This window comes from Carcharhinus amblyrhynchos, chromosome 1, assembly GCF_965287045.1.
Source record: "Carcharhinus amblyrhynchos chromosome 1, sCarAmb.v2.hapA, whole genome shotgun sequence".
Classification (NCBI taxonomy): Eukaryota; Metazoa; Chordata; class Chondrichthyes; order Carcharhiniformes; family Carcharhinidae; genus Carcharhinus; species Carcharhinus amblyrhynchos.
The window spans coordinates 15,453,706-15,477,163 of record NC_137324.1 but is presented as its reverse complement, the minus strand read 5'-3'; the positions used below and the strand labels follow the sequence as shown (position 1 = coordinate 15,477,163).

General features: G+C 42.9%; 1 protein-coding gene across 2 annotated transcripts in view; it reads left to right on the top strand.

The window, feature by feature from the left end:
• gfra4a (GDNF family receptor alpha 4a) overlaps positions 1 to 23,458 on the top strand; it is a 207,705-nt gene that overhangs the window by 169,445 nt on the left and 14,802 nt on the right. The window contains exons 8-9 of one of the 2 annotated variants that reach the window (XM_080194828.1): positions 12,320 to 13,013; positions 19,029 to 20,547. In XM_080194828.1, coding sequence (XP_080050954.1) covers positions 12,320 to 12,463 — 144 coding nt within the window. In that variant the 3' untranslated portion in view covers positions 12,464 to 13,013; positions 19,029 to 20,547. Of the gene's footprint in view, positions 1 to 12,319; positions 13,014 to 19,028; positions 20,548 to 23,458 lie in introns of those variants that run through there. The other variant, XM_080194898.1, reaches the window with a different exon arrangement.

Genomic DNA, 23,458 nt, shown 5'->3' with positions numbered 1-23,458 from the left:
AGTTGACAAAATGGGCTCAAATGGCAGGAATGCGTTTGAGCTAGTATCTTGTATTGTGTTTAGCAAAGGAATAGGGTGTTAGGAGCTGCATTCAAGGAAGTACATCACACTCGACTATAATGGTACATTAAATGCTACTAATTCAAAAGGGCACTAAAAACAAATATAGAAGACAGGATGGTTTAATTTGACCATGCAAAATGAGATCACAGGGTAAAAGAGGAATCTGGCCCCTCAGGGTGTCAACAATAGAACTAAAACACCAAGTGAAAATATTAGGTATTCAGGAAAAATTGTCTTTAAAATGGGTCTCATCCACATTCTATTAAAGTCAATTGGAAGTGGAACAACACAGGCAGACTGATTATATCACTAATACACTGTAGTCACAGCCTGTCTATGCTTATCTCTAAGAAATAAATTGAGGCCACAGAATATAGTCAAGTGGAAAACACTAAAGTAAATGGTTTATCAATCAAGTCAAAGAAGATCTCATGAAGTGCAGTGACAATGAGTTTAAAAGTTCAGAGTAGGATAAACTAGTTTAAACTCAGTACTTTGGACACTGCCTTTAAACTACTACGAATTAGCTGGCTTGAAAAGTTACATTTATATTTGGACAAGTTGTGCAATTTGCTGCATTTTAAAATTCACAACAGCGTACATATAGTTACCACCATTTAAATCGTCCACTTTTAAATTGTGTCATCATTTAACTTGATCAGACAGCGCTATTTACAAAGCATAACAGATAAGGTTGCCTCTGAAATTGGAATGATCAGAGTATCACAAACTAGTTCTATTTCTGTGTCAGATTTCCAGAATGTGGTGTTTCTTCAGTTATTCAATTCTGTCCTACTAAAAATCTTCCTTTATTACCCCTGATTGGTTGGTGCTTAACTTCACTATTTTGGGGGTGAGTAACATTTTCTGGGAACTGTGATTGTCAGATAGAGAGAATGATTGACTTAGCTGTGATGGTCACCTTCAGCTTCAAAAACTTTCTCAATGTTCACTATCTGGTCTCTTCTATGAAGATATCCAATAGTGTTGGTACTATTGTTACAGAAGTAACAATAGTTGTTACTCCTGCAGGAGAGGAAGGAAATCAAGAGATAGAGGAAAACACTGGTTCCCTTTACCTGTATTTTGATATACTTTTGAGAAGGTTATACAGGTTAGCTGGGCATCTTTGTGCTAAAAATGTGCTAGATGGGAATCACATGTGATTTCATAGAACAGATGCTGTGATAACCATTTTGTGGAGACCAGAGTTTTCTAACAGGTAACTTGGGCATTCCATAGAAACTGTCTTAGTGTGCAGTTTTGGTCGCCGCACTTACGCAAGGATATTTTGGCCTTGGAGGGAGTGCAGAGGAGGTTTACTAGGCTGATACCGGAGTTGAGGGGGTTGAGCTGTGAGGAGAGGCTGAATAAACTAGGCTTGTACTCGTTAGAGTTTAGAAGAATGAGGGGAGATCTCATTGAGACATATAAGATGATGAATGGGATGGATAGGATAGAGGTGGAGAGACTCTTCCCGCTCAGAAAGGACAGTAGGACTAGGGGGCACAGCCTCAAGATAAAGGGGGGGCGGTTTAGAACGGAGTTGAGGAGGAACTTCTTCACTCAAAGGGTGGTGAATCTCTGGAATTCTCTGCCCGTTGAAGTGGTGGAGGCTGCCTCGCTAAATATTTTTAAGACGCGGGTTGATGGGTTTTTGATAAGCAAGGGGATTAAGGGTTATGGGGAGAGGGCGGGAATGTGGAACTGAGCCACAGCAGATCAGCCATGATCTTATTGAATGGCGGGGCAGGCTCGAAGGGCTACATGGCCTACTCCTGCTCCTATTTCTTATGTTCTTATGTTAACTTCTCCCATATTGACTGGGAGTTTCTTACATCCAGGGGCTTGTGTGGAGAGCAATTTGTTAGATGTGTCCAGGAGGGCTTTTTGGTACAGTATGTTGACAATCTAAACAGGGAGGGTGCCGTACTAGACCTGGTATTGGGGAATGAGCCAGCAGAGATCAGTGCTGGGTCCTCTTTTGTTTGTAGTATACAAAACTCTGGTGCACCATCTTTTCATCTGTGTTGGTGTTTCTACATTGCTATGTTGTGCACCTGCCTCTTGCACTGGCTTTGATGTAAATTGTCCTCCTTTCCATTATCACATGTAATACTTTTCCTACTGTTGGTTCTCACCCATTCCATTTATGTCCTCTGGGTTCCACTTCTGTGCTGTATTCAAGTGTATCCTTGCAGTAAGTTTAAATGTGTAGTTCACACATTGTCTTCATACAGGGATGAGGGAGTTCAGTTAATTGATTCAGTTGAAGAGGAATTCTTGCATGGGTATAGGAAAGAGGAGTTCTTGTGGGACGTAGGCATCACTGGCTAGCCAGCCTTTATTGACCATCCCTGATTGCCTTTGGTGAGCAGTGGAGAATTAACCGCATTACTGTGGCTCTGGAGTCACGTGTAGGCCTGACCAGGGAAATGGTTTTTCTGACTATCGATAATGGTTTCATGATTATCGGTAGATTCTTAATTCCAGGTATTTTACAATGAATTCAAATTCCACCATCTGCCTTGGTTGGATTTGAACCCAGGTCCCCAGAATGTTAGCTGAGTTTCTGGATTGGTAGTCTAGCAATAATATGGCAAGGCCGTTGCCTGGTGAGATTAACTGGCACACTTTCAGAGGAGGCCTTGTGGCACAGTGGTAGCGCCCCCACCACACGACTGGAAACTTTGGTTTCAAGTCCAACAACAGGAACTGTTAGCCAGGGAAGGAACGGTTCTACAGGCTGATAATCAGCTCGGGAATCCTTCCACCACTATTCCCCCAGAAGAATGGGTGTGTAGATATGCATTTTTAAAAACTTTCAATGGGCCTGCACAGGCATGATAGGACAGATAGCCTTTTTTGTGCTTTCATTCCACGATCGATCAAATTACAGATAAGTTGTGCAAGACAGGAGTAAATAGATAAATGGACAGATAGCAATTGCATGGTTTATTTATGTGGGTCACGTTAGACTCAATGAGAGATTAATAGACAAACAGAGGTAGAAAGATGTATTGGTGGATAGATGTGTGGTTGGATAACAAGGCTAATGATGGCTGGTTAGACTGATAAGTCTTCTTCAGTGATAAGTCTTCAGCGGAGAGCCAGTGTCAGTGATCATGGCTCTCCAACTTTCACTGTCCATCGTAGCAGCCTACATCTTGGTTTTGTACCATTCTTCTTAAGTTGTCAGTGTATTTCCTCCTCTGTGTCTCCCCTGCTCTGTTTTGCCAGTCATTATCAGATATTCTACTTCCTCAGAACGTGCCCGAGAGTTGTAGCTGTCTCTTGGTCATCATATGCAAAAAAAAGCCTTGCCTGCTTTCTTCAAAATGTCCTCCTTAGTTGTGCATGTTGTTACAAAATCCCCATCAGACATTGCAGAAACGGGCGGGATTTTACTAGCCGCACTCGCCCCAAAACGGGAAAATTTGACCCAAGTTCAATGGAGCTACATATGGTCTGTGTCCCATGGTGGGCAGGACGGAAAAATTCCACCTCATATTTCTGTTGATTTCAATTTATTGGCACACTTTCTTTGTCTTGTTTATCAGTAGTCTTGTAGCGTAGGCCATTCAGCCACTTGTACACAAGCACTCCAAATGCAATTCACCCCCATCTTCTCCCCATAAGCCTTGTACATTGTTCATTTTCAGGTAACAGTTAAATTTAAATTATTCAATTGAACCTATCTCTACCACACTCTCAGGCAATATATTCCAGACCTTGTGTGACGATGTACTTCTGCATGTTGCTTTTGCTTCTTATACCAATTACTCTAAATCTGTGCTCTGTCATTCTTCATTCTTTCACGAATGGGAACATTTTCTCCCTGTCTAATCTGTCTGGACCCCTCGTAATTTTGAATATCTCTATCAAATCTCCTAACAGCCTTCTTTTAAATCTCCTCTCAGCTTCATATTCTAATTTTTGCCTCCATATAGTAAGGTTTCCGTGGAGATGGACTTATTCCTAAAGAATAAAGAATACAGCACAGGAACAGGCCCTTCAGCCCACCATGCCTGTGCCAATACACAGTTTCTATCTCTCTATTCACCTCTCTTTCATGCGTCTATCAGTATACACCTTGAATGTTGCTAATGTGTCTGCTTCCACTATATAGCCAGGAAGGTGGCACCGGAAAGTGGCTGCTTCTTCCGAGCCGTGCCCAGCACACCCCCTAATTCTATCTTTACTCTCATTGTATGCTTCTAAAACTGTGACAACTCTAAGAATGCACTATTATACAAAACTCCGAGGTCAAATCCCAATCAACTCAAGAACAGCTTCTTCCCTACTGTCATCAGATTTTTGAATAGACCTACCTTATATTAAGTTGATCTTTTTCTACACCCTAGCTATTACTGTAACATTACATTGTGCACCCTCTGATTTCCTTCTCTATGAACAATATGCTTTGTTTGTACAGAAACATAGAAACAGAAATAGGAAATTCAGCTTTCGATCCTGCTCCACCATTCATTTTGATCATGGCTGATCATAAAATTCAATATCCTGATCCTTCCTTCCTCCCATATCCCTTGATCCCTTGTATCGAATTTCTTCTTGAATTCAGACAACATTTTGGTCTCAACTACATTCTACGGTAATGAATTCTACACATTCACCACTCTGGGTGAAGAAAATTTTCCTCACTAGTTCTGAAAAGTTTCCCCTTTATCCTCAAACTATGCCTGCTAGTTCTGGACTCCCCTACCATTGGGAGCATTCTTTCTGAATCTACCCTGTCTAATCCTGTTAGAATTTTATTAATTTCTATGAGATCCCCTTTCACACTTATAAACTCTAATGAACCTCTAATGAACTCTCAATTGCACTACGAACAAGGGGAACTAGGGATGGGCAATAAATGCTGGCCAGTCAGCGACGCCCATGTCCCATGAATGAATTTGAAAAAAGTGACATTATCGGTCTACCAACCACATGGAGCACAACTCCAGCATTTTGAGCCTAAGCTGTGATTATTTATTACTTATGGGAACCCATGGTGGCAGTGGTTATCCGTGACTAGAAATCCAAACATCTTAAATTAAATCACTGTGGAATAAGGTTGAAAAATCAACCAGAATTAGTGCCAGAGAGAAAAACTTAGTGAATCGCATGTGAATCAAATGGTTGCAGCAGCAATAAACAAACAGCTAGAGTCCATGATGAACTGCGAAGCTGGCAATCTCTCAGTGGCATTTGAGAAATTTAAACAGAATTACAGTAGAAATGTAGCTTTCTGAAAGACACTAGTGAGGAGGAAAGGGTCAGTTGCAAAATCAGCTACAGGGAGAGAAAGGGTTCAATTTATTTAATAGTCTGGAGCTGAGTAAAGACAACAGTAAAAACGCTGATAAAATCTTTGAAAACTCAGCAACATTTTTCTACACAGTCAAATCATCGGATCAGCTGGTATGAATTTCACAGTCTGAGGTGGGAATCAGATGAGCCTGATGACAATTTTACAAGAAGATTGAAAAATGCATCCAGAAAACAAAATTAATACATACACTTGAAGCATAGAGTACAAAAGGAGGGAAGCCATGTTGGAGTTACGTAGAACTTTGGTGAATTCACAGCTAGAGTACTGTGTGCACTTCTGGTCACCAAATTATTGGATGGCTGTGATTGCGCTGGATAGGTTGCAGAGGAGATTCACTAGGATGTTGCCTGGGATGGAACACTTAAGTTATGAAGAGAGGTTGGATAGGCTTGGGTTGTTCTTGTTGGAGCAGAAAAGACTGAAGGGTGACCCGATCTTAGGGACATGCACAGAGTGAACAGGGAACAGCTGTTCCCCCTTAGTTGATGGATAGGTCAAGAGGGGACATAGGTCCGAGGTGAGGGGCAGGAGGTTTAGACATGAGGAAAAACATTTTTATCCGTTGGTGACGGTCTAGAATGTGCTGCCTGGGAGGGCGGTAGAGGGGAGTTGCCTCACGTCCTTTAAAAAGTATCTGGATGGCAACTTGGCACATCATAACATTCAAGGGCCAAGTGCTGGTAAATGGGATTCGGATGGAGATCAGGTGTTTCTCACATGTCAGTGCTGACTTGTTGGGTGACAAATATAGTGAGACAAATACCGTAGATAAATGATCTAAAGAGACAGACATGCATTGTCAACTTTCAAAAGGGAATCGGGTATATACTGACAACAAGGTAAAAAACAATTCAGAATTTTACGCGATTGTCCTGTAATTGTGTATTTCAGATCTTTACATTTTGTGCATGCGCATTGGCACCACTCCTGGCTGCTTGTTCACACACTCACAAGTTCACCAGCACCTCACACCCTATGCCTCCCAAACGTCCAACCATTCCTTCCTGTTTCCTGCCCGCCCACTCCCATAGGTGCCCCTGCCAACTTGTACAATTCCCCCAAGCCAAAGTGCTGCTAACTAAATAAAAGCAAAATACTGCGAACGCTGGATGTTTCAAGAGCAAAATGACCCTTCCACAGAACTGTCCCTTAATTATGACCCCCCACCCACAGAGTTGGTCACCCTGATCACAAGGTCACAAGAAATAGCAACAGGAATAGGCCATTTAGCCCCTTAAGCCTTCTCCACTATTCAATAGGATCATAAGACCATAAGACATAGGAGCAGAATTAGGCCACTCAGCCCTTTGAGTCTGCTCCGCCATTCAATCATGGCTGATTTTTTTTCTCATCCCCATTTTTCTGCCTTTTCCCCATAATCCCTAATCCCCTTATTAATCAAGAACCTATCTGTCTTAAAGACACTCAATGACCTGGCCTCCACAGCCTTCTGTGGCAAGAGTTCCACAGATTCACCAGTCTCTGGCTGAAGAAATTCCTCCTCATCTCTGTTTTAAAGGATCGTCCCATTATCCTGAGGTTGTGCCCTCTGGTTCTAGTTTTTCCTACTAGTGGAAACATCCTCTCCACATCCACTCTATCCAGGCCTCGCAGTATTCTGTAAGTTTCAAAAAGGTTCCCCCCTCATCCTTCTAAACTCCAATGAGTACACACCTAGAGTCCTTAACCCTTCCTCATATGCAAGCTTTTCATTCCAAGGATCATTCTTGTGAATCTCCTCTGGACCCTTTCCAAGGCCAGCACATCCTTCCTTAGATATGGAGCCCAAAACTGCTCAATACTCTAAATGGGATCTGACCAGGGCCTTATACAGCTTCAGAAGTATATCCCTGCTCTTCTATTCTAGCCCTCTCGACACGAATGCTAACGTTGCATTTGCCTTCCTAACTGCCGACTAAACCTATACGTTAACCTTAAGAGAATCTTGAGCAAGGCCTCCCAAGTCCCTTTGTGTTTCTGATTTCCTAAGCATTTTCCCATTTAGAAAATAGTCTATGCCTCCATTCCTCCTTCCAACGTGCATAACCTCACACTTTTCCACATTGTATTTCATCAGCCACTTCTTTGCCCACTCTCCTAACCTGTCCAAGTCCTTCTGCAGCGCCCCCCCCCGCTTCCTCAATACTACCTGTCAGCCTACATATCATTGTATCATCTGCAAACTTAGCAACAGTGCCTTCAGTTCCTTCCTCCAAATCGTTAATGTATATTGTGAAAAGTTGTGGTCCCAGCACTGACCCCTGAGGCAGACCACTAGTCACCGGCTGTCATCCTGAGAAAGACCACTTTATCCCCACTCTCTGCCTTCTGCCAGTCAACCAATCCTCTATCTATGCCAGGATCTTACCCTTAACACCACGAGCACTTAACAGTCTCCTATGTGGCATCTTGTCAAAGGCTTTCGCAGCACGGTTTCGTTAAAGGGAAGTCGTGTCTGACAAATTTACTGGAGTTCTATGAGGATGTGTCTAGGGCGGTGGATAGAGGAGAGCCGGTGGATGTGGTCTTTCTGGATTTTCATAAGGCGTTTGACAAGGTACCTCACAGGAGGTTATTGCAGAAGGTCAGGGGACAGGGAGTTGGGGGTAGGGTGTTAGCGTGGATAGAGGATTGGTTGTCAAATAGGAGGCAGAGAGTGGGGGTCAATGGGTGCAATTCGGATTGGCGGATGGTGACTAGTGGAGTGCCTCGGGGTCGGTGCTGGGGCCTCAGCTATTTACCATTTATATAGATGATCTGGAGGAGGGAACCGAGTGTAGGGTGTCGAAATTTGCTGATGACACCAAGATTGGAGGAAAGGCAAATTGTGCGGAGGTTGTGGAGAGTCTACAGAAGGATCTAGATAGGCTGGGCGAATGGGCCAGGAAATGGCAAATGGAATTTAATGTTGGCAAGTGCAAGGTGGTCCACTTTGGTAGGAATAATGGTAGGAAGGATTATCACTTACGTGACGAAAAACTGCAGCAGGCGACGGTGCAGAGGGACCTCGGGGTCCTTGTGCATGAGTCGCAAAAACCCAGCTTGCAGGTGCAGCAGGTGATCAGGAAGGCGAATGGGATGCTGGCCTTCATAGCGAGGGGGATTGAATATAAAAGTAGGGAGGTCTTGCTGCGGCTGTATAGGGCATTGGTGAGGCCGCAGCTGGAGTACTGTGTGCAGTTTTGGGCGCCGTACTTACGCAAGGATATTTTGGCCTTGGAGGGAGTGCAGAGGAGGTTTACTAAGCTGATGCCGGAGTTGAGGGGGTTGAGCTATGAGGAGAAGCTGAATAAACTAGGCTTGTACTCGTTAGAGTTTAGAAGAATGAGGGGAGATCTCATTGAGACGTATAAGATGATGAATGGGATGGATAGGATAGAGGTGGAGAGACTCTTCCCGCTCAGAAAGGATAATAGGACTAGGGGGCACAGCCTCAAGATAAAGGGGGGGCGGTTTAGAACGGAGTTGAGGAGGAACTTCTTCACTCAAAGTGTGGTGAATCTCTGGAATTCTCTGCCCGTTGAAGTGGTGGAGGCTACCTCGCTAAATATTTTTAAGACGCGGGTTGATGGGTTTTTGATAAGAGAGGGGATTAAGGGTTATGGGGAGAGGGCGGGAATGTGGAACTGAGCCACGACAGATCAGCCATGATCTTATTGAATGGCGGGGCAGACTCTAAGGGCTAGATGGCCTACTCCTGCTCCTATTTCTTATGTTCTTATGCTTTCCGGAAATCTAAATAAATCACGTCCACTGGCTCTCCTTTATCTAACTTCCTTGTTACCTCCTCAAAGAACTCTAACAGATTTGTCAGACATGACCTCCCTTTGACAAAGCCGTGCTGAGTCAGTCCTACTTTATCATGTACTTCCAAGTACTCTGCAATTTCATCTTTAATAATGGACTCATGACTGATCCTAAATTCCTCATCCATTTTCCTGCCCTTTCCCTATAAACTTACTGTCTTAAATATACACAATGACTCTGCCCCCACAGTTCTCCGTTGCAAAGAGTTAAAAAGACTCACAACCCTCAAAGAAGAAATTCGTCCTGGTGTCAGTCTTAAATCGGCGCTCCTTTATTCTGAGACTGTGCCCTCTGGTCCTACAATCTCCCATGAAGGAAGACATCCTCTTAGTATTTAACCTGTCAAGATCCTTAAGAATCATTGAATCCCTACAGCGCAGGCGGCCACTTGGCCCATCAAGTCTGCACCAACCCTCTGAAAGAGCACCGTACCCAGCCCAAACTCCAACCCTATCTCTGTAAGCCTGCACATTTACAATAGCTAATCCACCAAACCTACACATTTTTGGACTGAGACAGAAAACTAGAGCACCTAGAGGAAATTCACATTGACATGGAGAGATTGTGTGAATTTTGCACAGTCACCCAAGGTCTGCTCGAACCCGGGTCCCTGACACTGTGAGGCAGCCATGCTAAGCACTGTGCCACCCCCTTAAGAATCTTTTGTTTCAAATGAGATTGCCTCTTAGTCTTCTAAATTTCTCATAAGACAATCCTTCCACACTGGGAATCAGCCTAGTGAACCTTCTTTGAACTACCTTCAATGAAATAATGAATTTCCTTAAAACAGGGAAGCAACATTAATCACATACTCCAAATGTGGTCTCACCAGGACTTGCAGCAAGACCTCCTTAGTCTTATACCTTAACCCCCTTGAAATATGGGCCAACATTCCTAATTAGCTGCTACAAGCTTTCTGTGGTTCACAGAATCATAGAATCCCTACAGTGCAGGAGGCCATTCAACCCATTGAGTCTGCATCAACTACAATCCCATCCAGGCTCTATTCTCATCATCCCACATATTTACCCTGCTAATCCCTCTGACACTAGGGTGAATTTAGCATGGCCAATCAACCTAACCCACACATCTTTGGACTGTGGGGGGAAACCCACGCAGACATGGGAAGAATATGCAAACTCCACACAGACAGTGACCCAAAGCTGGATCTGAACTTGGGTCTCTGGCGCTATGAGGCAGCAGTGCTAACCAATGTGCTGTCCTATGTTTTCATAGAAACACAGAAGATAGAAGCAGGAGGCCGCCCTTCAAGGCTGATCTGCCATCATTATGATCATGACTGATCATCCAACTCAACAGCCTAATCCTGCTTTCTCCCCATAACCTTTGATCCCATTTGTCCGGAGTGCTATATCTAGCCACCTCTTGAATACATTTGATATTTGGGCACAAGTATCCCAAGTCACTTTGTGTTACAGCTTTCTGCAATTTTTCTCCATTTAAATAATACTTTCTATTCTCCTGTCCAAAATGAACAACTTTACATTTTCTCACATTCTGCTCCATTTGCCAAGTTTTTGCCCATTTAGAGAGGGAGAGGTTGATCCTCTCTCCAACAGCTGACACCTAACCACTCCAGGGAGGAGTAGCTCGCCTTATAATCTGTTAGAAGTATGTGAGAAACAGTACGATCAGTTCTTCAGCAACTTTTAGTGGTTAAATCAAGATAATTATCTCAGACTCTCTTTGTAAAATCAACAAGTAACACTTTATTTCATCTAACTAACAGTGAACAGGTTAACTAAACTGTTAACAAACCAAATAAAACATTGTTCTAATGGGATACTGTTTAGCTAAATACAATTTCCACTTATTAACAAAAAATACAACCAGGTTTTATCTTCCGGAAACTACTGACTTCTTTGCTATCTTCACTATCGAGATGAGGCTTTCTTTTAAGACATTAATGTGATTCGTTACAGTGGCAGATGGTAGTTACTGTCTTTCTCCCTTAAGCTGAGAGCTGTCTCTTATACCTCTGATGACATACCAACAGCCCCACAATATGATTGGTTCTGATTATGAAAACATCAAATTTAAATCTAACAGACTGCTGTTAGCTAGGTGCCTAGTTTAAACTGATTGGCAAAATTCAAAAGCAGCTTGTTGTCTTGACAACACTACTGCCTGGCCACGATATAATGTTTCAGATGTACACCTGCATCTCTTTTTTTCAAAACATTAAGTACAGAAAACACCACCTTTTTAACAGACAATTTTACAAACACTAACTTTGCAACACTTAACTAATCGTTATCCCTTTGAAAATTGTATTGCTGTCGCAATTTACCTATTTTTGTATCTTCTACTAATGTAACTACAGTACATTCACTTTCTTCCTCCTCGTTACTAATATATATTGTAAACAGTTGTGGCGTTAGCATTAATCCCTGTGGAACCTCACTGGTAGAAGTCTCACAACACCAAGTTAAAGTCCAACCAGTTTATTTCATAGTAAAGCCACAAGCTTTCGGAAACGCTGTTTCTTCGTCAGGCGTGTGTGTGGGTCACACACACACCTGACGAAAAAATTCCCAAGAATGGTTCCTGAGGTGAGAAGTTTCTGTTATAGAACATAGAACATTACAGCGCAGTACAGGCCCTTCGGCCCTCAATGTTGCGCCAACCAGTGGAACGAATCTAATGACCCGCTAACCTAAACTATTCCAATGTTATCCATATGCCTATCCACTGACCATTTGAACGCCCTTAAAGTTGGCAAGTCCACAACTGTTGCAGGCAGGGCATTCCATACCCTTACTACCTTCTGAGTAACGACAGTAGTATGAAGGTAGTTACGAAGATATGGGTGGCACAGTGGTTAGCACTGCTGCCTCACAGCACCAGGGACCCAGGTTCAATTCGCAGCTTTGGTCACTGTCTGTGTGGAGTTCTCCCCATGTCTGTGTGGGTTTCCTCCCACAGTCTGAAAGACATGCTGGTTAGGAGCACTGACCATGCTAAATTCTCCCTCGGTGCACCCAAACAGGTGCCGGAGCGTGGCGACTCAGGGACTTTCACAGTGTAGTGTTACTTGTGGCATGAATGAATAAATAAGATTATATTGGTCTCATTCCTGGTCTCTCCTTGCAGGTTGCTGACAAGAGGCCGCTGTGGAGGGAGTCAACACGCTCGGCCTCCGAGGCCTTGGGCCTGGCGGTGGCTGTGGGAGGCCAAGTGGAGCTGGTCTGGGCTGTCCTGCTGCTCACCTCCATCCACCTTCACTTTGTAATGTGAACAATGCAGACACTGGGCTGGAAGGATCCCCATCAACCTCCATCCACACACCTATATATATAAATATATATATACAAACGCAATGTATATTAACTTCATTCACCTCCCTCCAGGCCAACAAACATTTTACAACAAGAGACACAAGCGGTTTGGTGCCGTTGGAACTCCATTCTGTTTTTAAACCGGGCGAAGATTCTAAACGGCCATCAACCGGAAAGACTTCCATCGGGGGAGCCATTTTGTGACGAACGCATTTCCGGAGGAACCTTCATGTGACGCACACGTTGCCGGGGAAGCCATTCTGCGACATTTTCCGGGGGAGCCATTTTGGGACGCGCATAACTCCGGGGGGAGCCATTTTACAGCACACATCTCCGGGGGAGTTATTTTGAGGTGCACGCATTTCCGGGGGAGCCATTTTGAGGGGCCTACTTTCCTCCTGAGGGGTGGATGGTGTTAGTTGATAACTTTCTGCTGATGAGTCAGTGTCAACAATAGCAAGGATGATCCTTGGAGAACTTTCAACAACTGCTCATACCGCCTTCTGAACGTAAGGATGTTTTATGTTTAAAGGGCAGCAGCTAAGTACCCAGTTTAAAGTTTAATCTAACTTCACCTGTCTGGGTGGGGAAGGAAACTGGCCCCAGCCTGACATCCCAAAGCTTTTTTCCTTCCAGCAGTTTTCGAAGGTACTTAATTCACCACAATTAATTTTAAAAAAATAAAAATTGTGATAAGCGTCAGTACCCATTTTGCAACGTTCAGGATCGGAACTTAATGATCCATTCTCATTAAATTTGAAGTGTAGAGTATAAAGTATCCTTGTCAAATGGTAAGGAGCTGTCGAATTAAAGAGGGGCTTGGCACATTTATTTTTTCACGAATTGTCATTTGGTTCTGCAATTTAAGGTGGCTCTCATTGCCATAAAAAGCGAGAAATTCTGGTAGTTAAGACTTAAAAAGTGAGGGAGACACCAATTAATATTGGCACAGGCTTGGGGACTCTTTATGAGCCTTCAGAGACACAGCTATAGAAAGTCCCAGCCCTCCCCTCCCATGTACTCAATTCTGAAATACAGCATCAGCTAGCTACCCAGAGCAAAATAGTCCTGTCACTCAATACACTTGAATCATTTTACAGTAGTGTATTTATATAACACCTTTCACAATCTCAGTGTCCCAAATTGCTTGACAGCCAACTAATTCTGAAATGTAATTAGATGTAATTAGACTGTAGGAAATGCAACAGGAAATACAATTTGCACAAGGAGCAATGTTATAGTGATTAGACTTAATTTTGGTGTTGACCAAGGAATAAATATTGGCTCTGAGGAAGAGTCATCCTGACTTGAAACATTAGCTCTATTCTCTCACCACAGATGTTGTTAGGCATGGTGAGATTTTCCAGCATTTTCTGTTTTTGCTTCAGATTCCAGCATCTGCAGTATTTTGCCTTTACTGTATAAATGCACATTGTTGCACTTTGATTTTTATCATCTCAGGCAGTTCCCATGCCGAATTTCAGCTCCCCAGATCCCAAGGACAATTTGTTGGCTTCCTCAGATATGTGGGTAAATTTGTAACAATCACAGAGAATCATCTGCAGTTTATTTAATTATGCAACTTTTTTTTCCAAATGAAAGCAGAAATACTGCACAAAAAAGTTCAATTGTAGCTTCAACTGCAATTTGATTGTCTACTTTTACATAACTGGATGTAAAATTATTTGGGTTTTCTTGAGGTTATGAAAGGTGCAAGTTCTTTCTTTACTCCTGGTCTGGCTGAAATCGCAACAGAAACCACAATGCTGTGACCTACCTGGTTGATATGACTCTGGACCACGTAACCCACCTAGTCATCAGAGGAACAAAACCAGAAAATGCTGGAAAATCTCAGCAGGTCCGACAGCATCTGTGGAGTGAGAATAGAGCCAACGTTTCAAGTCTGGGTGACCCTTTGTCAGAGCTCTATTCTTTCTCCACAGATACTGTCAGACCAGCTGAGACATTCCAGCATTTTCTGTTTTTGTTTCAGATTCCAGTATCCACAGTATTTTGCTTTTAGCCATCAGAGGCACCTCCTTTATTTTTGTTATTACTTGTATTGAGTTTCTTTCATCTTCATCCCTAAAATTAATGACCCTTAATGGTCCTTAAACTGTTTTTAGAAAAATATTGTTAACCCTATAGTATGCTTTTGCTAATGGTTAACCTGTGTGTTTTGGACCAATTTATTGAATGCTGGGTCCTGGCTCAAAATCTTGGAACTCCTTACCTAACAGTATTGTGGTAACACCAACAAATGGACTGTTGCAGCATTAGAAAGGCCAACTGCCACCTTCACAAGAGCAACAAACAACAATGGTTTTAGTGCTGAATCTGAGGAACTGTACTGTGTGCCTCTAATGTCATCATTGAAGGAGTGATAAACTTGAACTGTACACAGTGCAACAGCATTACCATCTTTCCTCATATGAGCCAGTCTACAGAACCAAAGTTAAATAGCAACGCTTTGTCCTGGAAGCACTTTCCATTCTCTGTTAGTTAGTCGCCAAGTCACATTCTTCAGTGACAATAGATAGGAGCAGCCACCTTGAGCTTTAATTCTCCCTGGGATGCTTCTATAAGTTTCAGAGATTAAGAATGGGACCTTAAAGGCAACATTCTTTAGCAACTGCTAGCAGAGCTTTACACTCACATTGTTTGCAAAATGATGAAACATCCCAACATCCCTCATAAAGGGGTAAACTGGACACCAGGATATGGTTGGTGTAAATGACCAAAGGCATGTTCTAATGTGTTTTGAGTGTATTTAGAAGTGGAGAGAGATGTAGCGAGTTAGTGGAGTTTAGAAAAATAGTTCCAGAGTCCAGGGTTATGTTAACTTGCGATGTTGGAGGAGACGTTTGAAGACATGAATGGAAAGTGCCAACTAGAACGTAAGGCTGGAGGAACGCTGATCAAGGAAGATTATGAGAAAATAAACCAAATTATTTCCGCAGTAGAATGAAGCAATTTTGTTGGCTGCAACTACAAGGTGCCCCCCTGAGCTGTTGAGAAATTCCATCTGGAATGGAAAGTAGATGGAATGGCATGCAGCTTTCTCACAATCGTACCTTTGACAAACCAGGGAACTTGTTCAGTCTGACCCCAACTGGGCCTGCATTGCTTCAGGCTGTGTGGGTAGTTGGTGGCAATTGGTCTGTTCTTTGGAAATCAGTGAGAGCCTGTATTGAAACATGAGCATCTAAACACTGACAAAAAGGAGCTTTTGCTCGAGGAAGTAAAGTACCCTTTGACTAAATAGCTGGCTACACTTGGTTCCACGTCTTGAAGAAAGAATCCTTAATGATCCAGTTTGTTCACTTGGCCATCAGTGATGACACCAACCTGATGTACAGTTCTGAAGACTAGTCATATTGGACTCAAAACGTTAACTCTGTTTCACCCTCAATGGAAACTGCCAGATATGCTGAGTTCTAGCATTTGCTGTTTTTATTTTTAGATTTCTGGCATTGACAGTGTTTTGCTTTTAGTTTAGTGGTATGTCTAAAGAGAACATGTGGCATGTATCCAGATCATTGGGAACTTGAGGGATGAAATTGGTCATTGGCAAGGTGCAAAATGGGCTGATAAATGAGCAGCCTGTTTCAACTGGCATATCCATTATGCCATCCTTTCTGTTTTAGTACATTACTAACTAGTAATCCAGAGACCTAAGCTAGCAATTCTTTCCCCCTCCTCAGCAACTGAGGAATTTAAATTCAGTTGGTTAAATAAAATGTGGAAGTAAAAGCTCGTACAAATAATAATAACCTTGAAACTATGGATTGTTGTAAAATGTTTTGCTCTCCATTCGGTGGCACAGTGGTTAGCATTGCTGCCTCATAGCACCAGAAATGTGAGTTCATTTCCAGCCTTGGGTCACTGTGTGGAGTTTGCACATTTTCCCCTTGTCTGCTTGGGTTTCCTCCTGCTGCTCTGGTTTTCTCCCACAAAGATGTGCAGATTAGCTGGTTTAGCCATGCTAAATTGTCCCTTAGCGTCAGGGTGACTAGTAGGGTTAATACAGATGGGATTGTTGTTGGTGCAGGCTTGATGGGTCGAATGGTCTCCTTCTGCAGTGTAAGAATTCTATGATACATTCTTTAGGGGAAGGAAATCTGCCATGCACACCTGGTCTGGTCTGCGTGTGTTGCCAAATCTACAGCAATGTATTCTTAACTGTAAACTGAAATGGTTGAGCAAGCCATTAACTTGCCAAGAAAGTGGATCACAGCCACTTTCTCAAGGACAGTTAAGAATGGGCAATAAATGCCAGTGAATTAAAAGATTGACTTTGATATCAATTGATTTCAGGAAAGGAAGTGGTCATGGTGTAAAGTGGACTGCAAACTATTTTGCACTACTGGTGCTAATTGGTCTTCTCACTTCCACCCCAATGGCTTTGCCAAGACTCATGTCATCTTGCAACAGTCACATGAACTCAAAGCAATTTTATTAAAAGAACAGTTTGAGCCCCCTTCTGCCAAGTTGTAAAGGGTAGATAAAATTATATAGAAATTCAAATAGGTGTTGTTATTTCAGCAAATTTTAATAAATGCTGCACTGTAAAAGGACGCAGAGTATAAATCAGAATTCCATGAAATCTGATGTAATACATAATGAGTTATTTTTATATGTTATGTACCACCTACATTGATGATCCAGAGACCCATCTGTGATGTTCAAATTATTAATGCCTACATAAGGGACCTATCATGTGTGAGTTCACGGTGTAAGCAGGAAGAACAACTATGTTCCAGGAATCATTTAACCAGCAAAAACAAATCCTGAAAGTCTATATGAATCCGTCCATCATCTTTTGCAATTTTGGAGGGAACCAAAAAAAAACCCGCAGAAAATTAGGTTAAGCTATGTTTCCAGTGATTGCCCACTGGATTTAAGGGAGTGGGCGGAGAGTCTGGGTGTTCCCACAGTCCAAAGATATGCTGGTTAGGTGCATTGGCCATACTAAATTCTCCCTCAGTGTACCTGAATGGGCAACAAAGTGTGGTGACTAGGGGAATTTCATAGTAACTTAATTGCAGTGTTAATGTTAGCCTACATGTGGCTAATAAATAAACTTTTACTTTAACCAGGGGGTTTAGACTTAAGGTCATTGGCAAAAGAACTAAAAGCGACATGAAGGGAAACATAATTACAAATATTATGATTTGGATTGCGCTGTCTGAAAAACAGCTGGACTAACAACTTACAAAAGGAGAATTGGATAAAAACTGAAAAGAAAAATGCAGGGCTGTGGGAAAGGGAGAATGGGACTAATTCAAAGAGCTAACACAGCTTTGATGGGCTAAATGGTCTTATGTGCTGCACTGTTCTATGAATTCCCCAGCATTTCACAATTATCTTCGGCTAAAGCACCCTGCACCTTACATTAGTAAAACCCTGATCTGGTGCCCCAGTTATGAACTCTTTTTGTTCCTGTCATGGTTGTTAACACAGCTAATGGAAGATGAGACATCCAATTGCAAAGCTCTGTACAGCTGACAGAACTGGAGGATAGTATTTGTTGGAATAATGAATCATTTGCATGCCACTAAAGGCTTTCTTACTTTAGGAAATAACCTCAATGAGTCATCTCTCTGATAAATAGGATGTCTTAATTGTCACAGCTAAATGTTTAGAAAAAGCAATTAATCCTATTTCCCTACAATCCCACAGCCAACTCCAGCCACGCATCCTCGTGGACCACAGATTCCAGTTTTCAAGGCTGTATTTTTACTGAAAGTTTCTGCCCAGTTCTTCACAATTTGACTATTTGATGTTGAACCATAGAACCCCACAGTGCAGAAAGAGGCCCTTCGGCCCATCGAGTCTGCACCAAACACAATCCCACCCAGGCCCTACCCCCATATCATAACCACTAATCCCTCTAACCTACACACCCCTGGACACTAAGGGGCAATTTCTTAGCATAGCCTCACATCTTTGGACTGTGGGAGGAAATCCACGCAGACGCAAGGAGAGTGTGCAAACTCCGCACAGACAGTGACCCAAGCCAGGAATCAAACTCAGGACCCTGGAGCTATGAAGCAGCAGTGCTAACCATTGTGCTACCGTGCTGTCAGAGATTTGCATTTGTACCTATTTAACTTATACTTTGTGTAAGGTTTCTTTTAAAAAGGAAGAATATCCCATAGTGCCAGAAATACCCTTCTCTCAGAGCACAGTTCTTAGCTGAGGAAAGTGGGTTAGAATCCATTCAAACCGATGGAATGATAGAGCCTTCTTTGAAGGATGTGCGAGGGCTCTAACCGGAATTAGTTGTGGACAGTCACAGCTCAGTGACTATTAGCTCTTGAATTCACAGCACTAAACTGACTGTGAAAATATTTGATTAGAGGCAGGAATGGCTGCCATGAGCATGTAGGAGCTCTAGAGATTGGCATTGAGATGCATTGGGGTAAGAATATGGGCAATATCTCCCTTTGCTGAAGGAGAGGGAGTTCTATGTTGCATTTAATTTATCACGTACCTGATCTCAACATTTCGTTCTGATGCAGGATGCACACTGGGGAAACTTTTAAACGTAATGAGAGTGGGCCTTCACCTGAACCAGCACAAAGGCTACTCTCTCTCCTATCCTCCGTCGCCCCATGATGAAAAACTTTGCCTTTAAATTTTGGATCTGGATTTAAAGTCAGCCCAAGTAAACGACTTGAGAAAGATAGAGCAGAATGCTGCAAATACTCAGCAGGTCTGGCAGCATCAGAGTTAACTTTTCACGTTGCGTTTGACTCTTCATCAGGACCTGACCTGGGAAGCTATTTTTAATTATTCAGAGGATGTGAGTCCAACATTATTGCCAAGAAGAAGATGGTGATAAGCTGCTTTCTTGAACCGCTGCAGTCCGTGATGTAGGTACACCCACAGTGCTTTTAAGGCATTCCAGAATTTTGACCAGCGACAGTGAACGAATAGTGATATACTTTCAAGATAGGGCGGTGTGTGGCTTAGGAGAGGATCACCACCCCTGGCAGCATGTGTTTGCTGCCTTTGTCATTCTGCTGTGAAGTCTGCTTCTGATTGCAAAAATCCCAAGTGTAAATAGCCTTAAGCCAGTTCCCAGTGATACTAGCTGACAACACACAAGTTCTACAGTAATCAAATTGAGCTGCTTCATATAGTTGAGTGTAAGCATGATAAATTGTGTGAAATACTGGAAGGATTTGCAGATTGATAAACAGTCACGTCATTAATGTTCCTTCCATGATCGTAACCATCTTTACGTTAGCCAATAAGATGCTTAGACCTACATGGAGGCAAAATTTGATGGCATTCCACAGTCCATGCAATGGTGGGGATTTACCAGTATTCACTGGGTGAGAGAGCGCCTTGAACTCAAGAATTCAAAGCTGGAACTGTCTGGCTGAAGGTTTGAATCCCCTGCACTTTCTGACTTGGAGATGGAAATGCTGTTATGAAGTTAAGGGCTCAGTTAGGAACACATTATTGGTGCAGCAGAGAGGGAACCCTGAACTGTCACCAGACCTTGTACTGCCTTCAGTTGTAAAATTGGTACAAAGCTGACAATGAGCCACTTCTAGAAAATCTAACAGAAATTTGAGGGGGGGGGAGCGGGAAAGAGATATTGAGTGATTAACTTTTGTAGCAGTGCCTACTAAAACCTCACCCTGCCACAGCTTATTCAGCGAAGACCATAAGCTAGCAACATTGCTGAAGTTTATGAAGCATTGTCAAACATTTTCTAAAATTGTAGATGTTTCTGTACGGAAAGTCTTTCTAAAAACAAGCTGATTTTCTGAGGTATATGTGGCCACGTTCTATGATGTGAGCAGGTGTACGTGTTACTCATATTCTTGGCTGATTTTTGTCAACCATCTTATGGGGTGGGAAACTACAAGGGTTAACATTGCAATTCAATGTATTGCCATTCCTTTCACACGGTACTTTTTGTTTTTACTTTAAATGTCAGTGTACTGATTTGGAACCTGGGTGTCCTGTTCTGTGGTGTACAATGTCTATTCTGGCAATTCTCTTCCCCCACCCCTCTGCCTTCCCTCTCCGCCTTCCCTCCCCCCCCCAACCCCTCTTCGCCTTCCCTCCCCCCCCCAACCCCTCTTCACCTTCCCTCCCCCCCCAACCCCTCTTCGCCTTCCCTCCCCCCCCAACCCCTCTCTGCCTTCCCTCCCCCCCCAACCCCTCTCTGCCTTCCCTCCCCTCATCCACCCCTCTTCGCCTTCCCTCCCCCATCCACCATGCAAACAACATTTTGTTCATGCTAATGTTCTCATTATGGCAACGAGTCCTTGTTGTTAGGAAGCTATGTATGAATTTTCTTTTGATTGTAATGAGTGATTTTTATTATACATATTAAAATGTAAACAAATCAGGTGTGAGTGTCCTTTATTCGCACTGCATTACCTACAAACCTAGAGCTTGCAGTCAGACCAGGACATCTGTCAATTAATCCTGTTCTTTACATGGTCAGTGTACGACTACCTAATTAATTGATGAATCGCCACCTCCAGGATCTCTGCCCTTACCCTGTCAATCAACCATTTCTCCTCACTCCCCATTTATAATGATCACAGTTTCAGTGACCAAAAGCTTTTACATATGTTACATCCATTATCTTCTGGATGAATAAAGTAATCTGACCTTGTTCAAAGTTTCTGAATTTTTAATTGTGTCCTCTGATTCTTTGCTCATTGCCCATGATATAATTATCCAATTTTAAACTTAATCTTTATTCCAAGCTTGTGCATCCTTTGTTTGTGAGCCTTGTTATTAAAGCTCTGCAGTCTTAAGACCAGCTCCACCCTGTCTCTGTAACCACTGCTCTCAAGAGTAAAGAATTCCAAAAAGTACTTGCCCTCAGAAGAAATGCTCATTTCTATCTTAAAGGGAGTGCTAGAAGTGGGTGATTAAGGGAGTTGGATAAGGAAGCTGCTTCTTTGCACCTTTGCTAACATTTATGCCCTGTAGGAATTAGTTCTTGCTGTACTGCAGGAGTAGGAGTTAGTAGTTTGGTGAGGATCTGCTAATTGGTTATGGTCTATTTTGTTTGTAAGATTTAAAGTATACAAACTAGTGGTAAGGTTAATAAAATATGTTTTTTAAAAAAGAAAGTAATGAATTGAATAAAATAACTTGAGTAGTTAAAGGATGGCAGGAAAGGCAGATGCAGCAAATGGATGCTCCTTGAGGCTGTATGGTCCAGGATATATACGTGCAATAAGTGTTTGTGGATTGGGGAGCTAGGCTCAGTCGCTGAGTGGCAGACACTGTGACAATCCAGGGAGGGGGGAAACTACCTGAATACCATGTACCAGGAGAAAGTCACACTGGACAGGGGCTTCTGATTTGGTCTTTGGTCAGAGACTGAGTGTGGTGGTAAGAGGACCCAGAGGGTATGGGCCCTAAGCCTTTGCTTTTGTCCAACAGTTTGAGGCTCTTTCAGCTTGTTTGGATGAGAGTGAGAGCCGCAGAATGGATGAGATGCCCATTGTACCAATGCACCATAGTAACTTACTTAGTGCTAGGGGTATGAGTGGGACAGAGTTTGTAAGGAGCATTCAGGAGTGCTTCTTGAAAAAGTATGCAGATAATCCAACTAGGGAAGAGTCCACAGTGGACCTGGAATTGGGGAGTGAGCCTGGCCAGTAGGGGAACAGTGACCACAATTCAGTAAGCTTTAAGGTACTGATGGATAAAGATAAGTGTAATTTGGGGGAAGGCGTATTACAACAATGTTGGGGAGGAACTGGAGAGTGTAGATTGGGGGCAGATGTTTGAGGGCAAATTAAGGACATGTGGGAGGCTTTCAAGTGTAAGTTGATAGGGATTCAGGACCAGCAGATTCCTGTAAAGATGAAGGATAAGTATGGTGAGTTTTGCGATCCTTGGATAATGAGATATTATAAGCCTAGTCAGAGAGAAAAAGGGAAGGACTTGTCAAGGCTAGGTGGCTGGGAACATACAAAGCAAATGTGGAATACAATGAAAGAAACTTAAGCAAGGAGTAGAGGGCTAAAAGGGATCACAAAAAATCATTAACCAACAGGATTAAGGCTTTTTATACACACATAAAGAGCAAGAGGGTAGCCAGGGAGAGGGTTGACCCACTCAAAGACAGAGAGAATCTATGCGGGGAGCCAGAGGAAATGGGTGAGGTATTAAATGAATACTTTGCATCAGTATTGATCAAAGAGAAGGACTTTGTGGATAATGAGTCTGGGAAAGAGTGTGTGGATAGTTTGAGGCAAAAGGGTGGTGGTGTTGGGGCTCTTGAGACACATTAAGGTAGACATGGCCCCAAGGCCTGATGTGATATACTCAAGAATACTGAGAGAGGCAAGGGAGGAAATCACTGGGGCCTTGAGTGAAGTCTTTGTATCATAGAATCCCTACAGTGCAGAAGGAGGTCATTTGGCCCATTAAGTCTGTACCGACCACAACCCTACCCAGGCGCTATCCCCATATTCCCATGCATTTATCCTAGCTGGTCCTCCACCACTAAGGGGCAATTTAGCATAGCCAATCCACCTACCCTGCATATTTTTGGATTGTGGGAGGAAACCAGAGCACCTAGAGGAAACCCACGCAGACACAGGAAGAATGTGCAAACTCCTCACAGACAGTGACCCAAGCCGTGAATTGAACCCGGGACTCTGGCACAGTGAGGCAGCAGTGCTAACCAATGTATCACTATGCTGCCCTATCCTCACTAGCTATTCTCTAATCCTCTGGGACCCCCTATAGCTAATGTTCCTTTGTTTAAGAAGGGTAGCAAGAATAATCCAGGTAATTATGGGCTAGTAAGCCTTACATCAATGGAAGGGAAATTATTGGAGAGGATTCTTCAAGACAGGATTTACTACTACTTGGAAATAAGTGGACGTATTAGCGAGAGACAACGTGGTTTTGTAATTTGATCTAGTTTTTCAAAGATTTGACAAAGATGATTGAT